This window comes from Doryrhamphus excisus, chromosome 1 (assembly GCF_030265055.1).
Source record: "Doryrhamphus excisus isolate RoL2022-K1 chromosome 1, RoL_Dexc_1.0, whole genome shotgun sequence".
NCBI lineage: Eukaryota > Metazoa > Chordata > Actinopteri > Syngnathiformes > Syngnathidae > Doryrhamphus > Doryrhamphus excisus.
Window position 1 is genome coordinate 35,096,581 of NC_080466.1, and position 22,726 is coordinate 35,119,306.

General features: G+C 41.0%; 1 protein-coding gene across 1 annotated transcript in view; it reads right to left on the reverse strand.

The window, feature by feature from the left end:
• The window catches only part of tep1 (telomerase-associated protein 1), a 40,453-nt gene extending 17,744 nt beyond the window's left edge, over positions 1-22,709 (reverse strand). Inside the window, exons 1-33 of the mRNA XM_058072998.1 lie at positions 22,567-22,709; positions 21,415-21,862; positions 21,143-21,349; positions 20,905-21,054; positions 19,213-19,377; positions 18,994-19,128; positions 17,090-17,161; positions 16,867-16,988; positions 16,596-16,753; positions 15,121-15,230; positions 14,936-15,014; positions 14,403-14,586; positions 12,679-12,955; positions 12,446-12,598; positions 11,651-11,722; positions 10,426-10,547; positions 10,290-10,358; positions 10,069-10,212; positions 8,940-9,231; positions 7,795-7,916; positions 7,597-7,710; positions 5,982-6,099; positions 5,696-5,884; positions 5,435-5,616; positions 5,238-5,358; positions 4,974-5,153; positions 3,569-3,661; positions 3,073-3,208; positions 2,828-2,987; positions 1,988-2,121; positions 1,800-1,888; positions 530-644; positions 3-210 (exon numbers count right to left, since the gene is read on the reverse strand). Of these exons, the coding sequence (XP_057928981.1) occupies positions 3-210; positions 530-644; positions 1,800-1,888; positions 1,988-2,121; positions 2,828-2,987; positions 3,073-3,208; positions 3,569-3,661; positions 4,974-5,153; positions 5,238-5,358; positions 5,435-5,616; positions 5,696-5,884; positions 5,982-6,099; positions 7,597-7,710; positions 7,795-7,916; positions 8,940-9,231; positions 10,069-10,212; positions 10,290-10,358; positions 10,426-10,547; positions 11,651-11,722; positions 12,446-12,598; positions 12,679-12,955; positions 14,403-14,586; positions 14,936-15,014; positions 15,121-15,230; positions 16,596-16,753; positions 16,867-16,988; positions 17,090-17,161; positions 18,994-19,128; positions 19,213-19,377; positions 20,905-21,054; positions 21,143-21,349; positions 21,415-21,862; positions 22,567-22,628 (4,982 nt within the window). The 5' untranslated portion in view covers positions 22,629-22,709. The remainder of the gene's footprint in view (positions 1-2; positions 211-529; positions 645-1,799; positions 1,889-1,987; positions 2,122-2,827; positions 2,988-3,072; positions 3,209-3,568; positions 3,662-4,973; positions 5,154-5,237; positions 5,359-5,434; positions 5,617-5,695; positions 5,885-5,981; positions 6,100-7,596; positions 7,711-7,794; positions 7,917-8,939; positions 9,232-10,068; positions 10,213-10,289; positions 10,359-10,425; positions 10,548-11,650; positions 11,723-12,445; positions 12,599-12,678; positions 12,956-14,402; positions 14,587-14,935; positions 15,015-15,120; positions 15,231-16,595; positions 16,754-16,866; positions 16,989-17,089; positions 17,162-18,993; positions 19,129-19,212; positions 19,378-20,904; positions 21,055-21,142; positions 21,350-21,414; positions 21,863-22,566) is intronic.
• Between the last annotated feature and the right edge of the window lie 17 nt (positions 22,710-22,726).

A 22,726-nucleotide genomic window follows, 5' to 3' on the forward strand; every position in this document is an offset into this window, starting at 1 on the left:
ACCTGCTAGTCTTAAACTGATGCTGGTTGTTAAGCCACTCCACCGCTCGCACTGCCCCACTGCCCACAAGAGTCCGGGCCCAGGCGTGAGCCGGGGTGTTAGCGGGCTCATTGAGGGCCTGCTGAATGAAGAGCACTGGCCAGGAAGCGAGTACGGCGGCGTGGCGCTGCAAGAAATCTCGACAGTCCTCCGCAGCGTCTTGCAGGTCGTCTAGGTGCAGGACAGGAAGTCGGCAGAGAGACGAAAGCAACCAGTGTTTAATTAGTTGTAGCTAGTAGTAATTAGTTGACTGTTGGGAAAATATCTGACTATGATCAGAAGGTAGATAAGAAAAAATTACCCGGATACACAATTACCCGGAGTTTCCTTTAGGTAGTGTATTGATATTTACAAGCATAAACCCCAAAATAATATTATTATATAATAACTTATTAAATACATTATTTATAGTTTCTTTAAAATACATTTATTATATTATATTAAATATTTGAATTCAGTTCATGAAAACAATTGAACACTGGCGGCTCACCGAGCATATTGTAGGTGTCCAACAGGTGGTGCAGCAGGTTGTGACGCACGTTAGCATACAGGAAGTAATAGCTGGAGAGTAGTGAGCGGAGTGCCTCCTGTTGGTCACTTTGTATCTAATCATGGATACGATCAAACATCATCATCATCGCAGGAACATGAACCATGAAGATAAAATATGCTGCCTTTATAAAAGAGGTATTATTGTAGCGTTGTACATCACCATTACACTTGCAGGCCCTAATATTTGAGTTACCAATGACATGCATGATAGAAGGCTAAATATTATGAAAAATATCATAATAAAAGTTCATTCATTCATTTTCTACCGCTTTTCCTCACAAGAGTCGCGGGGGTGCTGGAGCCTATCCCAGCTGTCAGGTACACCCTGGACTGGTGGCCAGCCAATCACAGGGCACATATAGACAAACAACCATTCACACTCACATTCATACCTATGGACAATTTGGAGTGGCCAATTAACCTAGCATGTTTTTGGAATGTGGGAGGAAACCGGAGTACCCGGAGAAAACCCACGCATGCACGGGGAGAACATGCAAACTCCACACGGAGATGGCCGAGGGTGGAATTGAACCCTGGTCTCCTAGCTGTGAGGTCTGCGTGCTAACCACTCGCCCACCATGCAGCCCCATAATAAAGTTGTATCCAATTTTTTTTTTTTTTTGTAATTGAAATTTCCATTTCAATTACAAAACTTGTAATTGAAATGGAAATTCAGTGGGGAAAAACACATTGTATCAGAAAATATAAAATATGAAAGTGGCCCCCATAACCTAGGATCAATAGTGATCAGTAAGTATTAACAAAAATCAACAGTTTTTCCCAGAGTTGTATTGTATATAACTCTGGGAAAAACGTTTTTTTTTTTTCAAAACTGATTTTTGTTAATACTTGGGTTGTTTATCTTGTTTATTTTTTTATATTGTGTATTTTGTACTGCTTAACTGACTCTGTACTCTTGCTGCGGTGCAATACAAATTTCCCCACTGAGGGACGAATAGAGGCATATCTTAATCTTAATCTTAATATCTTAATCTTAATCAATAGTGATCAACAGTGAAGCGGCGACTTCAGACTTCAGACAAGCAAAAGCCATCTCAGACTGGCCAAAAACATTTCCCAAAAAGTGATCCCATAGCTTATAGCTTGTTTTTTCCCGTTTTCCCTTACTGTAACAAGTGTAGACACCCCTGAATTACAGTATTAAGAATGTACTTTATCTAATTGTACTGATGTAGAAGATGACCAACCAGACTAGCAGACAGTTGCTGGATGGCGTCAACCTCACAGTGAAGAAAAGTATCAGTACCCTGAACGTCGGCCAGCACCCATAGGTGACCTGCAGGAGGATGCATGGGAAGAGTAAAACTGGGCCAAAGTAACAAGTTCTTCACGGTGGCGAGTTTGGGCGGGGGCATATGAATTGGATTTACATTACCTGCCAACACGAGGTGAGCTCTTCTTGTGGCGTCTTCTGTTGGCAGAAGGAAATCCTTAAAGGCTTGCCTCATGTGGAGGTTGGACGGAGCCAGCAAGTCATCGGTGTTGCGGCAGTTGGACGGACTCATGAGGCTGTGAAAGATGATCCAGTTAGGTTCGACTTTGTCTCTCCTCCCACCCTAAAACTTCCACATCCCCGGAGAATCTGGCAGGGGAGGAGGAGTTGCGGCCATCTTTCCCTCAACTTTACCGGTATACCCAAAACCTGAAGTTTATTATCAAACATTTGAAAGCATCACTCAGTATTTTACATCCCGGCCAGAAGGAACATAAGCACCTACTACTGTACCCTGGCCCCTATTCAGAGTTTTTAACTGATTTCTCCGATGAAAAAATTTCATTACAAAGATATTTCAAGAAAACAACCTGACCGGGTCATTTTTGACCCACTTATGGAAGGTTGGGGTACTAACACAGAAACAAAAATTTCTTAAAATGTATAGAAGTAAAAAATGTGAATGGCATGATATCAAAAACACGTTTTTTGAGGAATACCTGGAATATGAAATGATAGCAATTTTTCATTACAAAGATATTTCAAGAAAACAACCTGACCGGGTCATTTTTGACCCACTTATGGAAGGTTGCGGTAGTAACACAAAAACAAAAAAATCTTAAAATGTATAAAATGTAAGTTAAAAATGTGAATGGTATGATATCAAAAACATGTTTTTGATATCAGATAAGACTGGAGTGGAACAGTCATGGCTGGCAGGTCAATAAAATTGTCTACATTCCGGTTCCTGTCAAGCATCTCAATGGGCGGGGAGATATTCACCTTCGTAAACTCTGCACAATGCGGGTAAAGGTGGCCATGGGAACGCGTGCTTTGGGCCTCCTGCAGAGACGCAGCACCTCCTGCCATGTGATTGGTCCTTTGAGCGAGCATAGGTCATTGCATGCGCACAGTAGGGAGTACAAGTCTCGCTCCCTCAGGCCTGAAGCAAGAGAAGGACACAGCTTTATCAGTTTAGATTGGACATACATGGAATCATAATCCAGCCTAGCACAATCTCATCATACCGGAAGCGCTAACTGTTAGCGCAGCCAGAGCCCAGCGGAGTCCCTGTATGTCCCTGTAGTGCGAGCAGAGTCTCTCCAGGCTGTACTGGACCAACTGGTTTAAAGACTGAGGCAATTCCTGCAGGCTCTCCTTAAGCTGAAACACAAAGATGATGTTTTTCCACAGCCACCAGGGGGCGTATTGGCATGACATTCGGGGATACTCAAATTCTATGTGAATTTCTAGTTCAGGGACCTGTTTTAATGTTAGTGCGGCCCCCGCAAGTTTGATATGGATGCTGTATGGTATCATGTACCCAGAAAAAATTATTAAGTTTGATTAATGTTCATGTTAAAGGTTAAATAACTGTTAATAGTTATCCTTCCTATCCGTGTGGAAGTGGTAAGTTTTTGGCTTTTTAAGTTTAAAGGAAATAACTTGGAGGCTACCGTGTGAATTTCTAGTTCAAGCACTTGACAAATATGAATTAGAATGGAAGACAGGAGAGCATTTAACCTTGTCAAAGGAGGCAAAGTTCCTCAGGTCTTCACAGGCCATGTGCAGGTAGAGAGGACTCTCTGCACCTTTCTTCATTATCAGCGTCTGCAGCTGCACACATAGCAAGCATACAAAGGGGGGTTATGCAGAAGGAAGCTAAGGACATGTGAGAAGACATCATACAGAGATGATGAACAGATCAACCAGAATCTAGAAACTCATTGGAAGCTATAGGAAGTGTTTATTTAAAAATTGATGTCATTATTTTTTGTTGGGGTGCCCAAATTTATTCACCTGCCTATTTTTGTTTAAATAATTATTGCACACTTTCTGTAAATCCGACAAACTTCATGCCACTACTCATCTATCACTGTGTTGGTTTGTTATAGTCATTCATTCAATTTCTACCACTTATCCTCACTATAGTGAGAACCCTATAGGGTCGTCGGGGGGGGGGGGGGGGGGGGGGGGGGGGGGGGGGGGGTGAAGGGGTGCTGGAGCCTATCCCAGCTGCTATATGATATATTTAACTGAAATGGCTGATCCCAACAACCATTCATTCATTCATTTTCTACCGCTTTTTCTTCACGAGGGTCACGGGGGGTGCTGGAGCCTATCCCAGCTGTCTTCGCGCGAGAGGTGGGGTACACATTGGACTGGTCGCCAGTCAATCACAGGGCGTCCCAACAACTAGTCATTAAAAATGGAAAATCTTGAAAATAACCCGGGGTGCCCAAACTCAACATATCACTGAATGTGGGGTAAAAATGAGGTACAGTTGGCGCCGCCTTCGTAGGTCTGTCACCATGGATTTTGCTGCATGATAATTGTCATACAAATTATTGCAGATAAATTATATTGTCAACATTGATTTGAGATGATTTTTTCATAAATGTAATGATTATATATGGCATAATAATAATACATTGTATCAAAATCAGAGTCCCAAGTTCCATTCACTCTTCCATTCACACTACCACAATTGAGTAGTCCACCGGGGAAACACTTGCCAACACAAACATTCCTTCTTGTCACGATGGTTTGTTTGGTAGAGAGACAGGAGGAAATCTAACACGCATGCACATTTAATATATCGAGGCCAGAAAAATTATCACACTATTTTTACTGAGTAGAAAATGAATGAATGCATGTTGGAGTAAGCAAACAATGTTGTGATACTAGTGTATCATCATCAGCAGACTTCTGTATTGCTGCTGGTTATGCTGTGATAATTATGACAATTAGTAAATATGATCTTATTGTAAATATAATAATTAATATTGGCATTTTTCATTTTTTATAATTTTTTTTAAATTATTTATTTATTTTAAAAAGGCACCCATTGTGCCAATTTGGCACCGGTATCTGATATGTAAACGATACCCAACCCCAACGATGGGTTAAGCAAATAAGCACAAGGAACCTGGTTGTTGAAGGCAGAGTCACTGAGTTTCTTCCCGAAGGCCTCCAGTCCTCTCTGGACTATTTCCTTTCGCTCCATCATGGTGAGGTGTGTCAGGCTGAAGAGTAAAGTGGATGTCTTTTTGGTCACAGCTTGTAACAGAGCCGAGTTGGAATTGGCACTAAGGACCAAACAAACACCCTGCCAAAGGTAAAATGACAACATTTTACATCTTAATTGTACAACGTCTTATAGAGATTCAATGCTGAAATCAAGGCGACTGACCTGCGGAAGGTGTTGTGGTATCCAATCAAAGCTGAGATGATCCACGCCATCCACAAGCAGCACAAGAGGTTTGCTCCTCTTCATGTTCTTCAGAGTAGCGTGAAATTCCAACAGCAATTCCCTGAGATTGCAAGAAAAAGTGTGAACTAACATCACTGTGAGTGCAGAGACAAGATGAGGTGCAATTTATAACACACTTGTAAGAAAGAGGTAAAGGTGATTCATCCACTTTCAGCATCCTCAACCAGCGGAGGAGACACCTCAGGAGGTTGTCCACGCAGCAGGGTGACGGACTGGCGGCTGCAGTGTAGGAGATGACATCACACGTCGTGTTTTTCTTGGATTTAGCTCCAGTTTTGAGGGCCTCTGCTAGAGCAGCCTGCATGGAGAGAACAGAAGCAACGTTGTCCACTGAATCATTCGTCAAATTTTGGGTCTGTGAAGATAAAGCAATTTACCATGAAGATCGTTTTGCCCTGTCCAGGCGCTCCCGCCACCACCATCAGCCCTCCTTTGGCCTGGACCTGCTCCACCATCTCCACAGCAGCCGACAACAACTTGGCCCTGCTGAGAAACTGCCTCTGCAGGGCCCCCTGGTGGACTTCCTGCTCTAACACCTCAGATGCTTCGTCGGACTCTTTGTCCTCCTGACAACAGGTGGAAAAACAAAAAACAAACAAAAAAAAGACGCTGGTTTGGAGGCTCAGGCTGGATTTGTTAATTTGACAAGGGAGAACCACTCACGTCAACAAAATGCTTCACAAGAGCTGCCCATAGATCCTCCTGCACTGTTTTGGCAAAGTCCTCCAGGTTCTTCAAATAAGGCTTCCCCTCCACAACACCACCCCACTCACACTGGTAACTGGCAGAGTGACACATGTGCAATCCAAGTTCGTTAATGTTTCAAATCTGCCCAAAGCACATTCTAAAATACCGTATTTTCTGGACTATAAGTCGCTCCAGAGTATAAGTCGCACAAGGCCAAAAATGTATAATTAGGTAAAAAAAAAATACATACATAAGTCGCACTGGAGTTTAAGTAATTTATTTTCCAAACTACTTGACCAAAACAGACATTACGTCCTCTTGGAAGGCAAGTTGTAACAATAAAAGAATAGAGAACAGGCTGAATAGGTATGCTAACACAATAGTTAGCTACACAAAAAATAAACATGAACAAAAAAGGTGTCCAGTGTCATTTATAAGTCGCTCTGGAGTATAATTCACACAAAGCCAGAAATGCATAATTAGGTAGAAAAAAAACCCATACATAAGTCGCACTGGAGTATAAGTTGCATTTTTTTGCGGGTAATTTAATTTAAAGGTGTCCAGTGTTTATGTAACATAAACAGTTTTTCTCATTTATGAGTCGCTCCGGAGTATAAGTCGCACAAGACCAGAAATGCATAATTAGGTAGAAAAAAATACATACATAAGTATGTATAAGTAAGTAAGTATAAGTCACATTTTGTGCGGGCAATTTATTTTCCAAACTACTTGACCAAAACAGACATTGCGTCCTCTTGGAAGGCAAGTTGTAACAATAAAAGAATAGAGAACAGGCTGAATAGGTGTAAGATATGCTAACACAATGCTTATTCAGCTACACCAAAAATAAACATGAACAGAAAAGGTGTCCAGTGTTTATGTAACATAAACACTTTTTTCCATTTATAAGTCGCTCTGGAGTATAAGTCGCAGGAACAGCCAACCTATGAAAAAAAGTGTGACTTACAGTCCGGAAAATATGGTACGAGTACAGTGCGACCTCAATTAAAATTGGCCCTGGTTTGTTTTTCAGTTAATGTTGACAATTTATGCCCTCATTTTTCATCAGTTTAACATTTTCCGTTAGCATACAATATGGCGTGTGTCTTGTGTTGGTTATACAGTGCATAAGTCAAACTGTGTTCCTAATGTATTTTCAGTTATCAGGTTTTGGGAGCAATCATTTTTTTCCCCCCCACGGGGCAATGTAGGTTTGGATTTTTTTCCCCCCTTAATAATAATAATAATAATGATCTGAAAGTGTATCAAACGTGAAAAAAGAACACATTCAGTCTGCTGTATGTGTTCATGTCTCACAAGGATTGTGGGTGATGGGCAAAATTACAAAAAAAGTACAATATATGGACAAAAGTAATGAATCAGTGAGCGATGACATCAGGAAAGCTCACTCCAAAATATCGCACAAAGTCTTCCCAAAAGAGTGGAAGCTGTTTTAGCTGCCAGGAAAGGGAAACCAACAACTAACTTATTTCCTCATGTTGGGTGTAGTCCCAATACTTTTGTCAATAAAGTATATCTTAGATCTATGGAGTTATCTTGCAAAAAAAAAAAAAAAAAAAAAAAGACTCACTTGTTAGTGACCTTCACCCCCACGTCCTGGATCCATTGCTTCAGAGAAGCCAGTTTGGACTCCGACTCCTTCGACTCAGGGGCAAAGTGGGACCTCCAAGCCATGGGCACCGTTCTAAGAAACCACAGAGGAACTCCCGCCTTAAATACTAAGTTGATAAAGATCTGGATGTATGAAAATAAAATGATGGGCACATACTTTATGGCATCCGGATCCCTGAAGTAGCAGAACATTCGTTTCTTTGCTGTGTCGCTGTCGAGAGCCTGAAACTGACGCATCTCCATCTCTGTGACTGACAGGCCCTCGGGAGCCCCCACAAACTGTGCACATTGAACAATGTGAGGTTTGAAATTACATCTTTAACCCTCCTCTTGTGTTAGGGTCGGCACCAACCCGTTTTACATTTTAATGCATAAAAAGAATCACATAACATTTGTTTATTGAATCAAGGCTTTTTGACTTTGTCAGGAAACTCCATTTCAACAAAATAAAACCAAAAAAATCATTTTAAAATGGTCTGGTTGAGATTATGACCACTGTATTATTAGGGTCGGTTTCGACCTGGTTATAATAATATGACTATAAAGCAATATTTTGAGCTACAACTGAAATCACAAGTGTACAATTAGTCAACACAATGACAACCAGCTCCTCTTCTCATCATGTAAGCTTCAGGGGATTCTCATTTTGACCGCTTTTCCAGTATACCAGCAGAAAAACAATGTCCAGACATGTGAGGGGAATTCACTCATTTGATTGGCTGATTTCACATTTACAATTTGGATCATGGAAAGAATGGCAAGAAGTACAGTGAACCAAGATCTGGACCTGTTCTGCTTTTTCATTTCACTTTATACTAAAGTTCTGTTGCTGAAAACAAGAACTTTTTCTACCTTTTCTTGACATTGATATTTATGGGTCAAAATTCACCCTAACACCATAGATTCTTCTTTAGTGATTAATACTAAAATGAGAAACTAAATAAAACTAATTGATTTAAGAGATATGTTCTATATCCCTCAGTAATAGCCAGGTAACAAAAGAACCTTCAATTTATTAATATGATTCTGTTGAGGTTCATTTGACCATTTTTGGAAATTGAAATGGAGGGGTATAGTGACAAAAAAAGGCCTCCATGCCCACACCAAAAGTATTAAAACCAACATTTTCATGGATGAGGAAGCCTAAGAAGGTAACCAAAACATGAGAAGCAAATTTGATGGTAACTTATTGTTTTTAGTGTATTTTATAGCTGATTTAATACATTAAATCATAAGAGATGACACCAGAAAGCTAACGCAAGAGGAAATTTAACCACAAGAGGGCGGTATTTCTTATCTTACCCATCTGTACTGTGGAAGATCTGGTAGAGCAGGTGTGGGCGGCACAAAGCCGTACCTTTCGCCCAGGATCCCCACCAGCATCTGACTGCGACACACTTCCGCCAGGCAGAGCTCGGAAGCCCGGCCCGTCTCCTCCTCCGTGACACCCCAGCGCAATTCCACTTCCTGCAGATGGAGGCAATGTTGTGCGGCACGGCGCCGCAGCTCTGGGAAGACGCTGCGTACCAAGATGTCACGCTCGGCATGCATGTCTCGGAAGGTGGATGAGATGAAGACGCGCACGCCTCGCCACCTGTGGACAGATGAAGAAGTTGATTACCTAAAATTAGAATATAACCCAGAGCTCTTCAGCAAAAGGTTACAGCAGCGGTCTCAAACACGCGGCCCACTAGTTTGAGGCCCCCGCCTTGATATGAAAGTTTAATGTTAGCGCGGTCCGCGCAAGTTTGATATGGATGCTGTATGGTATCATGTACCCAGAAAAAATTATTACGTTTGATTCATGTTCATGTTAAAGGTTAAATAACTGTTAATAGTTATCCTCCCTATCCGTGTGGAAGTGGTAAGTTTTTGGCTATTTAAGTTTAAAGGAAATAACTTGAAGGCTACCGTTTAGGTCGCTAGCTCTCTAGCATGTGCCTCAAGACCCTGCAGTTGCGCAATATGTTGTAAATAAAGAGTATAAATGTGACTATAGTCGTGTTTTGTCATGTCTACAGGGCTCTAATAATGCTTTGTTCATTTTAATCTGAAAAAAATAATTTGTCTACCCACCAACTATATGTGGTTTCTTAAGTTTTTATTATTTGCTGTTTTATTATTATTATTATTATTATTATATTTATTTATTACTGATTGATTGATTTTCTTTATTCTTGATTTGTTTATTTATTTTTCATCTTATTTTGTGCAGAAAAATACAAATTAAGATATTTGAGAACAGTGGAATGTTTTATCAGAGCTTTTATTGTAGAAAATCGGAACCAAAGCACTGAAAAAGTTTGTATATTTTTCATGTTTTTAATAAATGTGTTTTTTTTTTTTTTGGAAAACCTGATGCGCCCCAGCCTTGCCCAGACCCTAGCTCCAGTGGCCCCCAGGTAAATTGAGTTTGAGACCCCTGGGTTACCTTAACTTCGGGGTGGTCGGGATTGACATGACGCCGTCTGTTGTTTCAGGATCTTTGGCTCCCTCTGGTGGTGGGACCTTGTATATTTTATCCAAATGCTCCAGGTGGTCCAGCAGCCTGGAGGACCCTCGCTCAGCCACAAACCTGATCAAAAAACAAATTCACAAATGTCATCATACTGACTGAAATGCCATCAGAGGATATTTGGGCTGATCTTCTACCTCAGCATTTGTTCACTGAAGCCGAACAGCTTCACATGGTTCCTGTCAAGGGTGACTGAGTCGTCGTCCCTGGAGAAAAAAGGAATGATTGCAACAAGTATGGATTGTTGAAGCTTTTTAGTTAGTAACATCTTACTGTCTGGACATGTTGATGTCAATGAAGAGGCCTTTGTTGCTGGTTTCCTTCCTGTGGTTTTTGATGGCCCACTCCACATCACTGCAGAGCCAGCTCTCAGTCAGAGAGATGATGTTGTCCACCTGAGGTACCATAATTGGAGCATACATTAACAGGTATGGTGGGTCCATGTAGACATGTAAAACTCAAACTGGTGGTGGAACTGTCCTTTAGTGGACACTAGGGATCGACCGATGTTTTTTTTGGGGGCCAATGCCGATACCGATTTTTTTCCATCACCCTTAGCCGATGGACGATTTTGCTTGGGTTGATATTTGTGGCCGATACTGCTTTTGATCCCTCAATTTACATGAAAAAAATGACAATGATAAAAAAATATTACAGGTCTCATGTTTAAACAAATATTTATTGAAATGTAAACACTGAACACAGTAGGATTCAGCTTTCTTAAACACATTTAAACGGCATTATCAACTTTAAAAGGAATAAATATTCAACCTTGTGCAAAACATTTCTGTCGTAGTCTAAATTTGTCTAGCATCGAAGTGATGCGTGACGCGCACCCCCCGCCTCCACACACACACATCACACTGACACAATTTAGTACGATATATAAAACATTTCTCTCATCATTAAAGTTGTTGTTGTGCACGATAAAGACCTCTTATAAGCAGACACGGCTGCTCCAATTCCTTCTGTGTGTGTGCGTGCTCGGAGAGAGTGCACACACAACACGACACGCATTTAAAGTTGCATAGTTGTTCATTCTTGTTCTGCCCAACTAGTGAGAGTGCTTTTATTCATCTGTTGCGTTGGTATGTGATGTTTTTGGGCTTTCTTGTTGTCCCACCGTGACTTAAACTGTTATGCCTAGCAATCACCCAGTGAAATGTGATGGGCTTAGTAAAGTGTTAAAAGCAAGCTAACTCTATTACTTGAGAAAACACGCCGTTGATGTGATTCAACAGTGGGGGCGGGGTAACGCGACTATGTGTGTTGCGGGGTCCTCTGGGATGCCTGACTGTAAATCATGCGGCGGAAAATATATCGGCAATCCCACGCGCGTATCGGCCGATACAAGGGGGAAAAAAAACGCAAATATCGGCCCGATATATCGGCCGGCCGATGTATCGGTCGATCCTTATTGGACACATCATTACACCATTATCATCTACAGTATCATCTAATTTGACAGCAAATATTAGGGATTTTCCAAAGAACAAACCTTGTTTTTCTTGATGAACTTGGGGAAGTAATGAATGAATTCAAGGTTTTCGCTTGTCTCGTTTCTCAGCGTCTGTGTGAGGACAGCAAATAAGTGACAGCTAGCACATTTCATTATTAAAAACAAACAAACAAACAAAAAAAAAAACCTTAAACTGTATTATGGAAAGCAGGAAGTGAACAAATGTAACAGTTACTGATTGTAATTTTTTTAAATTTTTTAAATTTAATTAAATTTATGGGAATTGTTGTTGCTGCTGTTTTTGTCTCTCTCTGTACTGCCCCCCCACCCCAGTTTCTATCCTTCTTCTGCTTGTCTGTGTTTGTTCTTGCTCCAGTCCGGCCGCTCCAAATTTGCATAACAAAAACATCAAATAACAGCAAATAAAATGTCATAGTACAGGGGAGTTGTAGCTTACATATTTCCTGACACAGAGAAAATCTGTTTAGCATGTAAGGGCATTTAGATCAACAATACTATTTGCCCCAATGGCTAGACGGGACAAAAAAAACAAATATATATATATATAAAATAAAAAAAACTTATTAAACTTATTATATTAGGAAAGCAGGAAGTGAACAAATGTTACTGATTGTAAAAGTACCAGATGGAGGGGTAGGATTTAATAAGCTTTGCTTCTTCCTACTCCTTTTGGACATGTGGAACTGGGAACTGATTATGGGATGCACTCAATTGTAATCGGATGCATGTTCAAATGAAATTAAACCATTACCATTACCATTTCTCTTGGAGATTAATGAGGTATCTATCCAGTGTCTCGGCTGAGCTTGCTACCTTGATTTGCTCCATCACATGGCTGACATTTTCCAACAGCACATCAGACGTGAGCCGGACCAGGGTGCAATAACTCCAATTCATTAAGATGATGTCCACGTCTTCGCAACTGCTGGCCATCATCAGAGCGAGCAAGACAGCCACCTCCATCATCTGAATCAAGCCAGGAAGAACCAGGAGACATCAGCAAAGGACCGGGGAGGAATGGAGGCAGGAAAATAAAAGTATCATACCGAAGGGCACAGCTTGTCCTCTTTAGGTTTTCTCTTCTTCTTTTTCCCTTCACCTTCCTCCTCGTCGTCCTGCTCATCGTCGTCCTCTTCGTCCGAGGCAGGCGGGAGGCAGAAGTCCACATTTTGGTTCCAGGACCGTTTGAGACTCATGTTTGCGTTAATCAAGATGACTGTGTGTCCCGGCAGGGGGGGAATGTTGTAGCGGCACGAGGTCTGTATAGCCCCCTCCAGAGCTCCCCGGTAACGGTCCAACAGAGCAACAGTGTACTTCCTCTGACTGCACACACAATTTTATATTAATGTAGAAATGTTCATATATTCATTTCTTATGCTTTACTTCCTGTGGTTAAACTAATTCACTGCTCATGGGAGGCATGAACACTCAAAACTCAAAAAGTGCACAATGTTACCGATACAATACACAGTGGATCTTCTGGAACTTCAGTAAGCATCATTAATCTGTTCCAGAAGGTCCGATTATAAGCAAAACCTACTTTAATCAAACACATTTTTCCTATTACAAAAATGTATGTATAAGTCTAATATATATAATAAACTAATATAGTTTTCATTCATTCATTCATTCACTACCGCTTTTCCTCACGAGGGTCGCGGGGGTGCTGGAGCCTATCCCAGCTGTCTTTGGGGTACACCCTGGACTGGTGGCCAGCCAATCACAGGGCACATATAGACAAACAACCATTCACACTCACATTCATACCTATGGACAATTTGGAGTCGCTAATTAACCTAGCATGTTTTTGGAATGTGGGAGGAAACCGGAGTACATGGAGAACCCACGCATGCACGGGGAGAACATGCAAACTCCACACAGAGATGGCCGAGGATGGAATTGAACCCTGGTCCCCTAGCTGTGAGGTCTGCGCGTTATAATATAGTTTTAAAATGATAATTTTACATGCCAAAAGCAATTTGAAATGCTGCTAAAGTTAACGGAAGAAGCCCTTAAAGGCACTCATTTATGTGACACGTGATTACATTGCCAGCATTTTGATAAATGTGAGAAACACTATTAAATAAAAAAAATAAAAATAAAATAACAAAACACAAAGGTGGTGCCCTTGTTGATCTTGCTGCCACATCGCCGTGTTTGCCAAACATCTTCCATAAAAAGGTAAAACCTTTCATTCAATTCATTCATATGTATTTCAAAACTGTTTACTGCATGTAAAACTATAAAACGACCTTTTGTTTTTTTTGCACAGCATAACTGTGCTAGTTAGCAAAAACCACTGATGGCATAGTTCAACTTCCTGTTTCCATGCATTAGCAAACAAGGATGTTTGTGATAAAAATACATTATAAACAGTTGTCCTCACGCGCGCCATATTGACTGCTAACTGGAAAATAACAGTTGCTCCACACAATGAGGCTCCAACAATACTATCAGCTTTTAAATGATATTACAGTGGATCCCTGCAAATTTGCAGATTTCAGGTAAAAAGTTCTATATTTGTTCAATTATGGGACGTTTTTTTCCTGCTGAAGACATCTCATTCAAGTCGGTAATAAATGGCACTAGTCAGTTCTAGTGTTCAAAGCTATGACGCAACCTTAAAGCGCTCAGTTCAATTTTGTTGTTATTTCAGCCCAGAAAAAGCATTCCTCTGCATTCACACGCCATTTCCTTCTTTCCTTGTCTTCTTCTATCTAGTAGTTGATGTGAAAATGTCATGAAAAATACAGACTAAATGTTGTCATACTTTGCCTTGAGGAGTTGAGCCTTCTTCATGCGGTATAGCCGGCAGACAAACGGCACTCCGAGCGCCACCCTCAACCGCTTCCTGCCGGCCGACTCCCAGTCTAGTTGGCGGAAGCGTGGGCTCTTGGGGAGCTTCTTGACGATCTCCTTCAGGATCTCGATGTTGGAGGAATTTTTCGGCAACGCTGTAAGACCACAGAGGCAACAAGGATGAATACATGACAGGTCATTTTTTTCAAAGAAAACCCTGACAGTTAAGGTGACACATACTGTGGGTTTAGCATCTCACCTCGAGAAGTGATTTTATTTATTTATTTATTTTTTGTTGTTTTTTTAATTATTTTTTTTAATTTAAGAGCTATTTACATTCCAATGACAATGCTATTTATGTTATTCATCATTAGAGAAATATTATTACATTGATGAAAAAAAAATGCTGTCAAAATAATGTTGAAATAATATTATTTGTCGGCAATAATTTGTGGAACAATTATCATCCAGCAAAATTTGTTATCGTAACAAGCCTAATCTCACCCATACGGCGAAGCTCCATGATGACTTTGTAGGCAGACAGGAACCTGAAGGGAAACTGTCGGCTCTGAAGGACTGCTTTCTGTTCGCGCAGCAAAAACAAACAACCAAACATCTTTTTATATCGACTACATTTTATCAGAAGGATGAACATGTGAGCTCAAATGTAAAAAAAATGAATATCTGACCTTATCGTTGAGCCTGCCGAGGACCTTCCGGTGATGTGTCTCACTTATGCCTTGACTGATCATGTTCCTAAGGTTCCTCAGCATGGCCATGAAGGGAAGAGACTTAGCATCTGTACAGAAGACAGGCACTTATATTATACTTTAATGCGGCAAAAAGGGAGAATAACAGTCCTCTGAATTGTAATAGGATCCTTCATCAAGACAAAGACAGAGGTCAGAGAAGAAATGGTCAGGATGGTTTGGTGATAATAGATTGAAAGTAAAACCAAAATCATGCTGTTTGGTAACAGCAGAAAGGACACATACCAGCAAATACAAATAGACGGTGTAGACATTGAAAGGGTGAACGAAAATACATTTCTGGGGATCACAATAGATGAAAATATGAGCTGGAAACCTCATATTACAAATATACAACATAAGGTGGCCAGAAATATTTCAATATTGAACAAAGCAAAATTTGTTCTAAATCAGAAATCACTCCACACTCTTTATTGCTCTCTGGTTCTACCATATCTTACTTATTGTGTGGAAATATGGGCTAATAACTATAAAAGCAATCTTCACTCGCTAAATGTACTGCAAAAAAGGTCAGTAAGGATAATTCATAATGCCGCCAACAGAGAACATACTAACTCCTTATTTCTAAAATCACAAATACTTCAACTTGCTGATATAGTTCATCTTCAAACAGCTAAAATAATGCATAAGGCTAAAAATAAGCAATTAGCTAAAAATGCCATCCAATACTTCTCTACAAGAGAGGAGAAATATGATCTCAGGGAAGAAGTACATTTGAAACACTTCTATGCTAGGACTACGTTATGCTAGCCATAGCATTTCAGTATGTGGAATCAAACTATGGAATGGATTGAGTAAGGACCTCAAACAATGCACAACGATGAGCCAATTCAAGAAACAATACAAGCAGTTGATGTTTGCTAAATACAAGGATGAAGAGTCTTGAACCAGTCATGATGTGCTATATATATCACTATATTGACACTTGCTATGGTACCCATTATGGCATTGGTTGCTCATATCACCTCCTACTTCAGTACGGGACAAAAAATTACAAAATTCAAAAATAAAAAAAACCCAAAAAACCTTAAACTGTATTATGGAAAGCAGGAAGTGAACAAATGTAACAGTTACTGATTGTAAAAGTACCAGATGGAGGGGTAGGATTTAATAAGCTTTGCTTCTTCCTACTCCTTTTGGACATGTGGAACTGTGAACTGATTATGGGATGCACTCAATTGTAATCTGATGCATGTTCAAATGAAATTAAACCATTACCATTACCATTTAACAGATAGAAATGTGTTTTTCCATGTGAACGTTGAATTCCCACTGAACATTCTCAAGCTCAACCACAAATGTAATCAAATTATTTTGGCAAATGTTAAAGTAATGTTAGTATCAAACAACATTCAAAGTGATTTATTAAAAGGGACATTAAAAAAAAAGCATACCAATGAGTTTCTCCCACGTGGCGGCCTTGTTGCCTTCCAGACTGAGCAGGCGTTCCCATGTCTCCGCCTCTTTGAGCTTCATCCTTTGGCCTGCTCTCTCATGCTCCCAAACCCCCGTCAGCCCGCTGCGGTTAAATGTCTTGAGGTCGGATGGATACCTGTGAAGAAGACCCCGCCCCCCACACCCGTGAAGTCACTTGAACACTGCACCTGGTTTGCACTGCGGCATTTCTGTGGGCATCATGAGATGGTGAGTGTTTGAGTGTCGTACTTCCGTCCCAGCACGGCCATAACGTGCTCAGCTGGCTCTTTGATGTGAAGCAGCTTGATCATCTTCTTCATGTTGAACTCACTTTGCTTCTTGTCTACCACCTTCTTCTCCTCCATCAGCAGCTGTACACGTGCACAAGGGTCACATATTTACATTGTGTGGCCCCTTCAAGTCCTCTTAAACTTTGACAGAATCTGCTTTTGAAATGAATTGTTTCACTCACATATTTCTGTAGAGCAACTGCATCGGACCTGAGCAGGTTGGCCCATGTTTTCATGTCCTCCTCAGTTGGTTTCTGCAGAAGATCATTTATAAAACAAAGAAATTAATAATTGTTGATGATCAAGGTTTAATTCATAATTCGTTTAATAATCTCCTGTAATTATCCATCCTTCAGTAAATATTCAGACATTAATGACATGAGATACACAAGAGGCGTACAATTTGATGCAGATCCAAAAGAATTTCCTCAAAGTGGGCAGACGGTCGTTTGAGGTAATATTTGACAGGAGGCCGATAGTTGTAGGCAATTGATTAAAATATTTAATGGCGATTAATGGCATTTTTTTGTCCTTAGTCAACTTGAATTAATCACATATAGAAATACGTTTATCTGCAATAAGTCAAGGAACTCTCTGTGATTAATCACATGTTGTCTACAGTTAACTTGGAATTAATCACATATAGAAATATGTTTATCTGCAATAAGTCAAGGAAATCTCTGTGATTAATCACATGTTGTCCATAGTTAACTTGGAATTAATCACATATAGAAATACGTTTATCTGCAACAAGTCAAGGAAATCTCTGTGATTAATCACATGCTGTCCATAGTTGACTTGGAATTAAACACATATAGAAAAAAGTTGTGCGAGTGGTTGGAATGTTGGCCACACAGTCAGGAAATCGGGAAGACCTTTGTTCGATTCTCCACTTGGGCATGTCTTTAGCGACTATTTTAGTCGCTAACTCCTAATTAGCGACTCCAAATTGTCTATAGGTATGAATTTGAGTGTGAATGGTTGTTTGTCTATATGTGCCCTGTGATTGGCTGGGCCACCAGTCACAGGTGTACCCCGCCTCTCGCCCAAAGACAGCTGGGATAGGCTCCAGCACCCCCGCGACCCTCGTGAGGATAAGCGGTAGAAAATGAATGAATGAAACACAGCGATAGTAGATTGGTCTCGCTGCAAGAGCAATCTTTGAAGCCAATACTATTTTCTTTCTCCATTTCTGCTCAATATTTGTTCCATCTCGTGGTTACACTGTTACCGTGCTTAAAAAAAACTATGTGTGGGACAAGTGTCAAACAGGACTCATGCACATCCAAAAAAATAAACTTCCGTTGACGTGTTGCGTTAACTTTGACAGCCCTAATATAAAAAAACAAATATAAATTTAAAAGTGTAGCTAGAAATACCGCATACAGATCCCACCCTGCTGCAATTCACTAGAGGCACAGCATCTTAGTCCGTTTATCCGGAGGTGGGGTCGCGGGGGCAGCAGCCTAAGCAGAGCAACCAAGACTTCCCTCTCCCAGGCCAGTTGAGAAACATAGCCTCTCCTGGGTCTTTCCTGAGGCCTCCTACCGGACGGACCTGCCCTGAACACCTCCTCTCAGAGACGTCTGGGAAGCATCCTGACCAGATGCCCCAGCCGCCTCACCTGGCTCCTCTCTATGCGCAGGAGCTTCAGCTCTACTCTGAGCTCTTCCTGATTGACAATGACAGAGTGAGAGCTCTGCCACCTTATGGAGACAATGCATTTCCAATTCACGCCAATTTACAGATTTTTCTCCATAAGAAGGAGCACCTCCCCGTGCATGCGTCAGTTTGCTCCAGGTACTCCGCTTTCCTCCCACATTCCAAAAACATGCTAGGTTAATTGGCCACTCCAAATTGTCCATAGGTATGAATGTGAGTGTGAATGGTTGTTTGTCTATATGTGCCCTGTGATTGGCTGGCCACCAGTCCAGGGTGTACCCCGCCTCTCGCCCAAAGACAGCTGGGATAGGCTCCAGCACCCCCCATGACCCTCGTGAGGAAAAGCGGTAGAAAATGAATGAATGAAAGAAGGAGCACACACAATAATGGTCATAAAAAGGTAAAGAAAGTACAGTTTGTGTACCTTTACACATTTGTTGCGGTTGTGCTTGCAGCGATGTTTGCGAGTGTTGTACTTGGCCAGCTGATACTCGCTGAACTGCTTGAACTTGTCAGCCATGGCCTTCTTCAGACACATAGGCAGGGAGCGGCTGAAGCACTGCAGACATGGAGCCAAGAGGTCAGCCGGAACTGAAGGGGTTGCTGGCAATGATGGGTTGCAACGGGCACAGAGGTGATTTACCGTGCTGTAGATCCGCACCACCTCCAGCCAATCAGACGGCAACTGGATGGCGGCACAGAAGTATCTGCGGACGTGACACTTGGTGGCGGGATGATTGGCAGCCAGAGCCAGCAGAAAGTTGGCGGTGAGGCGGATGTTCAACTCTTGTCTTGTGTACAGCGCCACCTACATGGACGAAGCACACAATAATACACTTTCAAAAACGTATCCAACATCTGGTAAATAAAGACGCTACTACAGGAGTTATGTTTTTAAACTTTAGAACAGAACTAGCATAAGTATGCGTATCAATACACCGAGAAAAGAAGTTCCGGTAGTGTGCTAAATCATCAAAATACTGTTACATGTTATCATCAGTGTACGTGTTCATGCATGATCACAGCATGTACATCAAACCAAGCGACATTGTTAGAGGGCTTCATAATCGAAATAGGTGTATCCCAATGCTTTGTTAGCTAGCTCACATTAACTCATTTTCTCGTGTTATAATGCACAGGAAAGGGTAATGGTAATGGTTTAATTTCATTTGAACATGCATCAGATTACAATTGAGTGCATCACATAATCAGTTCACAGTTCCACATGTCCAAAAGGAGTAGGAAGAAGCAAAGCTTATTAAATCCTACCCCTCCATCTGGTACTTTTACAACTGTTACATTTGTTCACTTCCTGCTTTCCTAATATAATTTAAGTTTTTTTTATGTATTTATCTATATATATATATATTTTTTTTTTTTTGTGTGTGTGTGTCCCGTCCAGCCATTGGGGCAAATAGTATTGTTGATCTAAATGCCCTTACATGCTAAACAGATTTTCTCTGTGTCAGAAAAGGTGTAAGCTACAACTTCCCTGTACTATGAAATTTTATTTGTTGTTATTTCATGTTTTTGTTATGCGACTTTGGAGCGGCTGGACCGGAGCAAGAAGAAACACAGACAAGAAGAAGAAGGATAGAAACTGGGGTGGGGTTGGGAGACAGTAGAGAGAGAGACAAAAACAGCAGCAACAACAATTCCCATAAATTTAATTAAATAAAATAATAAATATATATTTTTATTTTTTTATTATTTTTTGTCACGTACCGAAGTAGGAGGTGAAATGAGCATCCAATGACATAACGTAGTCCTAGCATAGAAGTGTTTCAAATGTACTTCTTCCCGAGATCATATTTCTCCCCTCTTGTAGAGAAGTATTGGATGACATTTTTAGCTAATTGGTTATTTTTAGCCTTATGCATTATTTTAGCTGTTTGAAGATGAACTATATCAGCAAGTTAAAGGGAAAGATGTGTGTTCATTTTTTACATTAGGATTGTGATTTGTGATGGGCAAAATTCCCCCAAAAGTGCAGTTCCCTTTTAAAGCTAGTCTCAATTTTGCCAGAAAACATCTTTTGGGAAAATACTCTGTGATCTGACAAGTAAAAAACCCTTTTAGAAGGTGTGAGTCCCATTACAACTGGCATAAAAGGTCAGAAGAGCGAGACAGACACTCCGGGTGAAGATACAGCGCAAATCCAGTGTATATCAATGATGTGTTTTGTTTAAAATGAATATATGTAATTAAAATATTGGCGGAATGGTGGACAAGTGGCTAGGCTTTCATTTGAGCATTTATTTAAAACAAAAATTCTGTCAAAAATGTAATGGCTTCACTGACTTGAAAATGTGTTTTGTGTATTTTTTTTCTGTACCTTGAGAACAAACTGAGGGTCAAACACAGATATATCCTTGACCAGGTTTGTGATTCTGGTCCACACGCTGTTCTCTGAGTCCCAGTCCTTCTGACCCGGGGGGGCACACTTATTGACCAGGGAGCAACACACGACATTCAGCAGGAGATACTGAGAGAGAGAGAGAATACGAACGACACTTCAAAAACAGGCGATGGTGATCATTTGAAGATGGCCACGTTTCATATTTCTGCTTTACCTTTTTATTCTTCATCTCCTCTTCAATCTGTTGCTTCCCTCGAGACACCTCGGGAAATTCCTCGTGTCTGATGACCACAGGTTGCTCTTCCTGGTTCTTTTGACGGTCCAGTTCTGGGACTTGCACCTCCATGGCTGAAGATGCACTCTCCTCATCCACCTGCTCATCTTCTTCAGGCAACATTTGATCATCTTCATCTGAATAATGCTGAAGCCAAACACTCAGTTATAAAAAGGAACAGAGAGAGAGAAGTCAAAAGAATGTTCATTTACCACACTTGTTTCTTCAAAAGAGGACAGATGATCTTCAGATGTTTTATCCCCGCCATCATCATCTCTCCTCTGTTCTCCTTCTCCCAGAGAGACCAAAGAAGGCAGCTGGGAAAAGGTAGTGAGGAGAGCACTGTGGGCCACGGAGGTGGACAGCACAGAGTTAGCCGGCATCAGATTGGGCGTGTTGAGAAGCTTGTTCTGAGTGCTGATGAGGGGCGAGGAGAGTGAGGATGACAGGAGGAGGTTGGAGGTAGTGGATGTCAAGCTGGAAGGATTCAAGGACATGCATGAAGATGTCTGCGGTGAGAAACTCAAGAGAGAGGGCGTCTGCGCGAGGAGCTTGTTCTCCAGATTCGGTGGAACATAGTTGGAGGACAAACTTGTCCCGCTTGTGGCCCACTGGAGCTCCTTGGAGGCCATGTTTGTTTGCAAATCCAGCTCCTTCATTCTAGAATAGACATAATCAATCAACACAACATGGCAGACACCACAAGTGGAAGAGATTAACTGCTGCTGTTTGTACTACAATAGAGAAGGGTGTGTCCATAAAGCGGGGACAAAGTCTGCACAGTGTAGGAAAGCTCAGGTTGAACACACTTGATCTTCACGCTCAAACATCTACGCTTGTGAAAGCAGCATCTTAGTGATATCATTTAGTAGTAATAGAAAAAAAACATAGCAGCATAGTGGAAAAAACACAGCAGCGTTTATCACATTTACATTATTTATTGGGCTTTTCCAGGATCTGGCATCTGTGATTCGTGACAAATGATTGCAAAAGAAACAATCAACTTAACTTTATTTAAACTACATGTTCCCTCTTCTAAGCAGCTTTGGGAAAACAACATTGGAATGTTTTTGACAACATCCAGGAAACAAACAACTGGACCCAACCCTGAAAGCTGCAGCACACAGCCTGAAGACATCTTCCAGGCCGTTTTAGACAATGTATTAAGGCTTAAATAAAACTATATTAAATATTTTTTTAGATTTAAGACCATCTCTTGATGCTTAAATTGGTTTAAAGGTTAAATAAACAACTCAACAGAAGACTGTCAGGTCAGACCTGCCAATAAACAACAGTGCTTCCTAATGTTGTGTATAAGGTGTGGCGAGCAGCTAGTTTTGATTTAGATTTAGTAAAAAACTCACCGACAGACACTGGAATATAAACCTGCTGACGTGTGCTGTCTGGTGCGTTGCTGCAATGCCATCTGATTTAGACGCTTGTTTAAGCTAATACAAACTTCTCCACTTTTCCGGTAAATCACCTCCTCCTTCTTCTTCTTCTTCGGTTTTATGGCGACTGTAA